Source organism: Bufo gargarizans, unplaced genomic scaffold (assembly GCF_014858855.1).
Source record: "Bufo gargarizans isolate SCDJY-AF-19 unplaced genomic scaffold, ASM1485885v1 fragScaff_scaffold_57_pilon, whole genome shotgun sequence".
Classification (NCBI taxonomy): domain Eukaryota; kingdom Metazoa; phylum Chordata; class Amphibia; order Anura; family Bufonidae; genus Bufo; species Bufo gargarizans.
Window position 1 is genome coordinate 88,513 of NW_025334142.1, and position 8,988 is coordinate 97,500.

Consider the following 8,988-nt stretch of genomic DNA (forward strand, 5'->3'; position numbering starts at 1 on the left):
CTTCACGTACTGCATGCAGTTTTTCTGGCCTTTTATCTTTCTAGAAAACGTTGTGAGCCCCATTTCTATTCCCTGTAGAGGAGATGGGTCTTCTATGTAATTCCGGCACTCCTTTATAATGAGTGGTTGGATTTCGGGATTATATATAACAGTCACATGGAAGTGTCCCTGGAAGGGTTAGAGACTTTCACTGGTTGGTGAAGGAGAAACTAGGCAGTACTCCCATCATCTGATCATCACATGCAATCTATTGTCACTGTACACCTCCTACAGATGGACTCAATGATACTGAAAAACAGACACCCCCGCTCCTTTCAATTCCAGGATGGTAATCCCAAAGTCCCACAGAACCATCAGCTGAGCCCTATACGCATCTATATAGGGGGCTCCTGCAGTCATGGAGGGGGTCATAGATTGTGGGGGTCTCTTATGTGGATCTGTTAATGTCCCACCTGTCTGCTGTATTGTCCTGAATTGTTACAGATGAGAAATCGGGGGGAAGATGTGACTGATATTAAAGTGGAGGATGAAGAAGAGCGGATGATGGGCGATCCCCCGTGTAAGAGTGAGGTGGAGGAGGACCTTCCAGTCCATGTGACCACAGGTATGTGATACTGGATGGAGAAGGTGAGTCTGTCACCAGTTATATGCTGTCGTGTCTGAGGATGACCTTGACTTGAGTCACTCAAGAAGCCAATCTAGGCAAAACTCTAACTTGGTTGGCCACGTGCAGCGCTTCTGCTTTACATCTTGTAATTTTTTTTTGTGTTGCCTATTGTGGGAATGTTATAATAAAGCTGGCCCTATGTGGAACCTCAAGGAGTCCCAACCTTAGCCACCCTAAGGCCAAGTGCACAGTAATTTGTCGGTTATAACCAGGTGCGGGTCAAAGACACAGAACCGGAGGAAATCTTTCTTGATCTCTGAGAAGGCTTCACTCCTGGTTTTGGCTAACAATAATAGATGGAAATAAATGACCAGATGCCTGAAGTGTGACCTTGGCCCAAGCTGCTTGTCTCTGTGCTGCACTGTATTTCAGAAAGCTTTTTGTATCTAAAGTCTCCAATCAGATTATTTGGTTTCTGCTGTAGCTGTGCAATCGCGCTGACCTTCAGGAAATGCACTCTAACCTACATCTACATCATTTTGGGGAAAGCCTTTAGCATCAGTTTGGTAATCTATACCACCAACGGTGCCTGCAGTTGTAGAGGAACTCCGCACCCCCGCTGACATACTGCTTATTTGTGGGAATGGGTTAAACATAGTTTTTGAATGGTCAATAAAATTGTAATTTATTTTGTGCTGTCATTTTTGGTTTAACCAGAACCTCCTAATAACCACAGAGAACCACGGTCTTCTGGTTTCCATGAGCCAAATGCTGAAAGCACTGGGGTAAGAATGACTCCAATGTGCCCCCTAGTGGGTGACTGCTCACCTTACACATTTCAGCTGGTCATAAGACCTTCTCTGTAGTCTAGATGACCATCCTCTAGATGACCATCCTCCATAGAGGTCTTTCAGTAGGGGCATGGCCACACAGTAAGGTTTCCAGATACTGTTTAGGTACCTGAAACTAGGAGAAGTCCTATCTGTAAGGAACATCTCAAGGCTACAAGTTCCACTAGTAATGGATGAAATTGCCTATCAGGTGGGGGCAGGGTGGTGTTCATCGGATTGACTAAGGGCAGATAACATAGAAAGGGGTGAAATGTAGTAATTGCAGGTGGAAAGCAGGGACCACCAGAAAATGTGCAAAATGCGTCCATAAAGTGACCATAGTAAAGGCTGAAAGTAACCCTAACCGCAATCCAGATAATGAATAAATAATGAATAAATACAATAGTGCCGTACTCGCTATAGAAAATGTACTAGTGCTAACGTTTATTTGCCAAGAATCTCACATATTTATAACGCAGCATTAGTACATTTTCTATAGAGTGCGGCACAATTGTACTCACTTTATTATTTGTGTTTGTGCAGCGCTGGTGCGTTGTGTGTTTTTGCAATTAAAAACTAAACTGGGAAAAACACGTCCTAGAAAGAGGGTGGGAAGCAAAATTAAGTGGGACTTCAGCTTTAGCAAATCGACATCCGTATCCTGGATCCGAAGTTGATTTGTTTAAAAACGTTGCCATTGATGCAGTTTCCGTACAGCATTAAAATGTATTGGCTCCGTTGAGCAAGACTTCGGTGAATTACTTCTGTATTCGGAATCAGAATCCAAAGTGGGCCTTAGTACAGAGGTGCCATTCGGTACCAAAACCAACTTTGGATTCCTATTTTAAATTGTTTTTAAATTCACAGATCTGAATGCAGTAGTAACTCGCCCAAGTCTCGCACAACTTCGGGTGAGGCAAAGATTGCTCCATGGAGCCAATACATTGTAATGCTGTACGGAAACAGCATTAACGTCAACGTTTTTGAATAAATCGACTTCGGATCGATGATCCTAAGGAGGATTTGCTCAAGCCTAGTGGTAGGTCAGGATGGGTCACATGATCAGAACCTGAATCCCACCAAAGAAAGTGATCAAACGCAGCATAAGGCTTTATGCACGCGGCCGTTGTCTGGCCGTGGCTGAATTGTGGCCCACAAACAGCGGGTCTGCAATACACGGACACCGGCGTGTGTACGTGGCATCACGGATGTGGACTCATTCACTTGCAAAGTATCCTTCATACGTGCACCAGACCTGTGACTTTTCATTGCTTTAATAGGCTTCATAATAAAATAGTTTGAAAGAAAGGGGGTTGTAGCCAGCTCACCTCATCGTCTTGCGGCAGTGCACGGGGCGGACTCAAGCCGGTCCCTGGTCAGTAGAGGAAAGTTCAAAAAATTGCTCCAGCACCGCAATGTATGGTATGAAAATCCCGGTCTTTATTGACACCATGAAATCCAGGTGAGTACAGCAATAAATAACAAACACCAGTGATCCCAGGAGCCCCGGATCTACGCGTTTCGAACTGTTAGGTTCTTAGTCATGACTAAGAACCTAACAGTTCGAAACGCGTAGATCCGGGGCTCCTGGGATCACTGGTGTTTGTTATTTATTGCTGTACTCACCTGGATTTCATGGTGTCAATAAAGACCGGGATTTTCATACCATACATTGCGGTGCTGGAGCAATTTTTTGAACTTTCCTCTTCATAATAAAATGTCTGTAAATGACAACAGGGTAGTGGGAAATAAGAGTCTGTCTGGCCAGTAGTAGCAGCAGGCCACAGCGCTCCGGAGAATGCCTTCTTCGTCATCCCAGTCACAGCAGGAGAATGATGTCACTTAGGAGTCTGATGTCAGAGGGCACAGCATTACTGCTCCTTGCAGCCCCAGGGAAGGCTTTCATCACTGCCCTGTCCTAAGAAGAGCCAACACCACCACATGGGTATTTTCCATAGCACAAGATAGTCTTCCTGTTTCTGAGTTATGTGAGAACAGTCAGCATGAGGAGAAAGATTAGGCTTGGGTGGGGGACCTGATGCCTGAAATGCATAGCTTTGTTGGTGGCGGTAGTAGTTGCAATGTAGAAATATTGGTGGCCTTGTGGGCACTGGTAATCATGGTGGTAGTGGCACTTTGGCAAGTCTAAGCATAGTGGTGGGGAGGATGACAATCATGATGTTGGATAGGGCCTTGGAAGGGGATCAGGTTGATGAGGAGGTGGTATCATCAGATGAGGTGGGTGGTAGAGGTGGCAATAAAGAGCAGAGCCAACTTATGCCCAGCTGATTGTGGTCAGCTTGGGAACAGGTCTTGCATCATGTTGTCAGTGATCCAAATATGACCAGCAAACAACTATATATTAAGAAACTGATGGCATGTGGCTCAGCCTTAATGGGAGGAACGTAGCCACCATTATTTCCCAAGAAAAAGCCTGCCCTTCCTTCTACGCCTGTAGTGGTGCACGTGGGGTTGTTCCTACGGAGGCAAACTGAGCGAAACCTTTTCCATTCAGGATGCATTAGGGCAAAACTGATCTGTTTTGGACGCTGAGCCCTGAACGGCTGAGCCCTGAACAAATGGAAAGCCAAAACGCCAGTGTGAGCGTGGCCTAAGATGAGGGCTGGCTTCCGCAGGGCGGTGTGTTGCCCCATGGGTTATTGAGTCTCAGTTGGGTATCCGTTCCTTTCCTGTGATAACTTGAGCTCCAGGTCCTAGTCTTTATATGATAAATCTGGATGCTGAGTGCGGGGCAGAATCCGGAACTTTCACTCTGTTCTAGAAGGCTTCGTGACGCTGGACCTACACATGCCGTTTTTGTAGCAGATTTTTGTGACAAAGTCCAGGATAGATTACAGAAAATGGGAAATCTAAAGCAAGGACCTTTGCTTCTCCTTCACACTGCATCAGCTTCTAGCTTTGGCTCAAACAGCTGTTCTTTAAAGGGAACCTGTCACCGGGATTGTGTGTATAGAGCTGAGGACATGGGCTGCTAGATGGCCGCTAGCACATCCTCAATACCCAGTCCCCATAGCTCCGTGTGCTTTTATTGTGTAATAAAAAACTATTTGATATATATATATATATATGCAAATTACCCTGAGATCCTGTCCCTGACTCATCTCAGGGACAGGACTCGCCTCAGGGACAAGAGGGGGGGATCTCCTAAAGTCTATTATCATCTCCACGGTCTTAAGGGCATTAAGTTCCAAGTTGTTGCTGCTGCACCAGGAGGAAGCTGTCCCACTTGCAGACTCATCCCCATTTTGTATGAGACCAACTACTGTTGTGTCATCTGCAAACTTCAGAACCTTGACAGATGGGTCTGTGGAGATGCAGTCGTTGGTGTACGGAGAGTAGAGCAGTGGGGAAAGCACACAGCCCTGGGGGAGCTCCAGTACTGACTGTCCAAGAGCTTGAGGTGTGTTTCCCAAGTCTAACCTGCTGTCTCCTGTCGGGTAAGAAATTGGTCATCCATTTGCAGATGGATTCAGGTCTGCGTAGGTGGGAGAACTTGCTGTGTAGCAGCGATGGTATCATGGTATTAAATGCAGAGCTGAAATCCACAAATAGAATTCTGGCATAGGTTCCCGGGGAGTCTAGATGTTCTAGCACATAATGCATACACATGTTTACAGCATCATCTGCGGATTTATTAGACATGTAGGCAAATTGCAGAGAGTCCAGCAAGGAAATTGGATCTGGGTCCATTACATGCCGTAGTGGAATCGCTGTGGTTGTGTCTCGGGGACGATTTTCTATGCAGGGGTGGAAGCGTTTAAAAGCTACCTGCCGTTCACTCTCGTGGTTGCATTTGCTTGATGATCTGCTGCCCACCCACAGAAAGGAGAGAGAAAAATCCTCCAGGTAATGTGTTTAAAAAAAAAAAGTGGTAATTACAGTGAAGAGCAGTTTAACAGATGTCCATTACTCCAGAATTTTTTTTAATTTATTGTCATAACCTCTTTAATTTTTAATCCTTACAGAAAATCCCAGTAAGAAAGTCATGTTACTGCTAAACTATAAAGCAGAAGATGAAGATATTGTGCAGCTCTCTTCAGAAGAAAACCTCACTACCTGTAATGTATATCCAGGACCTCACAGTACAGATCTATCACAGATTTCCTATAATCCTGAGGAATCTTCTGACCAATCACAGATTGTTACCACAAGTACCAGACAGAACGTGGGTGAAAGTTTTCGATGTGGAAAACAGTATTCGTACAGCTCGGGCATTTCAGCGCACGGTATTCACACTGCGGAGAAACTATATTCATGTTCCCGCTGTGGGAAACATTTTACAGAGCAATCAGATCTTATTACCTATGATAGGCTTGTCACAGGAGAGAAGCTATATTCGTGTTTGGAATGTGTAAAAAGTGTTATGCTGGAATCAGATCTTGCCAAACATGACACAATTCACACAGGAGATAAGCCGTTTGTATGTTATGAGTGTGGGAAATGTTTTACTTCAAAATTTAAACTCGGGGACCATCAGAGAATTCACACAGGGGAGAAACCATATCCATGTCCAGAATGTGGGAAATGTTTTATTGTCAAATCAGATCTGGTTATACATCAGAGAATTCACACAGGGGAGAAGCCATATGCATGTTCAGCATGTGGGAAATGTTTTATTACTAAAGCCAAAGTCAAAGATCATCAGAGAATTCACACAGGAGAGAAGCCATTTTCATGTTCAGAATGTGGAAAATGTTTCACAAATAAATCAAATCTTGTTAAGCACAAGCGAATCCACACAGGGGAGAAGCCATACTCATGTTCACTTTGTGGAAAATGTTTTATTACTAATGCTAAACTTGGGGATCACCAAAGAATTCACACAGGAGAGAAGCCGTATTCATGTACAGAGTGTGGGAAATGCTTTATATATAAATCAAATCTTATTACACATGAAAGAATTCACACAGGGGAGAGGCCGTATCCATGTTCAGAATGTGGTAAATGCTTTGTTAATAAATCCAATCTTGTTACACATGAGAGGGTTCACCGAGGGGAGAAGCCATACTCGTGTACAGACTGCGGGAAATCTTATACAAAAAAGTCAAATCTTGTTAAACATGAAAGAATCCACAGAGGAGATAAGCCATTTTCATGTTCAGAGTGTGGGGAATGCTTTATTAATAGATCACATCTTGCAGTACATGAGAGCATTCACACAGGGTAGATGTTGTGTTAAGTTTAATTTCCTTATGTTCCAAAAAAACTATCGGTTAATTCCCCCCAAAACTTTTTACATTTTTTGTGAAATTCTTTGAGAAAGAAAACGTGTTTAACCTTCAGGTTATTCACTGGCATTAAATGACCTATTGGCTTTGACTTCTAATGTTAATCTGTTTTCCCTTCGTTCTAACTGCAGCACAATAATGGGGTATTTCTGCCCGTGAGTACTGGTAGAAGAGACAGAATGTGTCATTAAATGAATCACTAATTAGAGCCTATATAGGGACATCTGTTTCTTATAAGGGTGTGACCTGCTTAGTGTGGGAAACGTGTGCTGCTATTAGGACTAAGGGAAAACATTTTAACGTTAGAAAGCAGTTCTTTCCTTCTGTCCTAACCAGCGGTACTATAATATGATTTACCAAGTAGATATCCAATAAGGAGGGAGCCCGTGCATGAAGGAATTCGATTGACCACTTTTTTTTTTTGTGGGACAAGATGCATTTTTTAATGGCACAATTTAATATACCCTGTCTTGTTTTGTAAGATGAGAAAAAAAAAATGGTGTAAAATTGAAATAAATCCCCCACAATTACGCAGAGGTTTTTTTACATTTCGCCGTTAGCTATGCTCTAAAAATAACATGATGTCCTTATTTTGCGGCTCAGTGGTATTACGGTGATACCAAATTTGTATAGTTGTTTTTTTTGTTTGTTTTTTTTCTAATAAAAATTTTGTACAGGGGGCTTGTTTTTTGTGGGAAGAACTGTAGTAAATATTGGCACCAATTTTGGTAAACACAACTTTTTGATCACTTTTTTTGGGGGGAAGAGGTGTGTTGTTGTTTCCCAAATCGGCGTTCGCCACGTAGGAAGGTTTTTAAATATTTTTATAGTTCAGAGATTTTCAAACATGATGATATTTTCAATAAGTTATCTACCTGAATATGAAAACTAAATTTTCAATGTAGTCCCCTTGACTTGAACAGTGATCGAATGGAGACGTCTTGCTGCAGCCGGAGCCCTTTTACCGCCTCTCTGACCGCGTTATCATCAGGAAATCGTGACCCATGTAGAAAGAGAAAGTCATGATTTGGAGCGAGGCCTGGACAGTAGGGTGGATGGTTAGGCTGCATGAAGCCGCATTCCCTGATAGCAGCTTGTGATTTGTGAACTGGCGCATTGTTGTGATGCAGCAACTAGTGATGTCGCGAACATAACATTTTCCGTTCGCGAACTTCCTCAAATGTTGGCGAACCGCAATAGACTTCAATAGGCAGGCGAATTTTAGAACCCACAGGAACTCTTTCTGGCCACAATAGTGATGGAAAAGTTGTTTCAAGGGGACTAACACCTGGACTGTGGCATGCCGGAGGGGGGTCCATGGCAAAACTCCCATGGAAAATTACGTAGTTGACGCAGAGTGTGGCAAGTTGAAATCGCAATGCGATTAATATAACCTGCATTAATTGCAGTGCAATTACAACTTTCTCAAATCCAACAGTACATTCTAGCATAGAGCCGTTCCCATGGTGATGGGGACGCTCCATGAGCACGGAAGTCGGTAGAAGCTCTAAGTTGAAATCGCAATGTAAATAATATAACCTGTATTAATCGCATTGCGATTACAACTTTGTAGCACTGCAGCTTCAGAATTAATCTAAGATGGCTGCTGTCCAGGAGGTGGGAGGGGCTGGGAGGGAGGGTCTGCTGCTGATTGGCTGGAATGGGTCTGCTGACGGTGAGGTACAGGGTCAAAGTTTGCTCAATGATGACGTATAGGGGGCGATCCGAACATCGCATATGATCGCCCGCCACGGCGAACGCGAACATGCATTATTCGCCGGCGAATAGTTCGGGCCATCACTAGCAGCAACACACCTGCCAACAACTTCCCACAATGTCTCTTTGATTTGCCTCACGTAATGCCTTCATTGTAGAAGCATTGGTGTCTCCGGGTATTGTTGTCGTGCCTGGCATGAATTTTTGTAATAAAACTCCTTCTGTATCCCAAAATAATGTTGCCATGATCTTTCAGGCGGACTGCTGCACGCAACATTTTTTGGGAGTTGGTGACCCCTTGCGCTTCCATTGTATGAACTCTAGCTTGGTCTCAGGATCATGGTGGTGGACCCAAGTTTCATCACCCATAATAATTCAAGAATAGAAGTCTCCTGGATTTCCTCTAAGGCCTCTTTCACACTTGCGTTGTCCGGATCCGTCGTGTACTCCATTTGACGGAGTTACACGCCGGATCCGGAAAAACGCAAGTGAACTGAAAGCATTTGAAGACGGATCAGTCTTCAAAATGCTTTCAGTGTTACTATGGCAGCCGGGACGCTATTATAGTCCTGGTTGCCATAGTAGG

General features: G+C 43.8%; 1 protein-coding gene across 1 annotated transcript; it reads left to right on the forward strand.

Moving 5' to 3' along the window:
- The first annotated feature begins 543 nt into the window (after positions 1-543).
- On the forward strand, positions 544-7,359 carry LOC122922637 (oocyte zinc finger protein XlCOF6.1-like). Its single transcript, XM_044273315.1, has 2 exons — positions 544-604; positions 5,424-7,359. The coding sequence occupies exons 1-2, from the start codon at positions 544-546 to the stop codon at positions 6,623-6,625; spliced, it is 1,263 nt and encodes a 420-aa protein (XP_044129250.1). The 3' UTR covers positions 6,626-7,359.
- Positions 7,360-8,988: the final 1,629 nt, after the last annotated feature.

Excerpts from the sequence above, each read along its gene's own strand:
- LOC122922637 (XM_044273315.1), top strand. The coding sequence starts at position 544 with ATGGGCGATCCCCCGTGTAAGAGTGAGGTGGAGGAGGACCTTCCAGTC. Across the intron at positions 605-5,423 it reads TCCAGTCCATGTGACCACAG|AAAATCCCAGTAAGAAAGTC; the intron begins GTATGTGATACT and ends TAATCCTTACAG.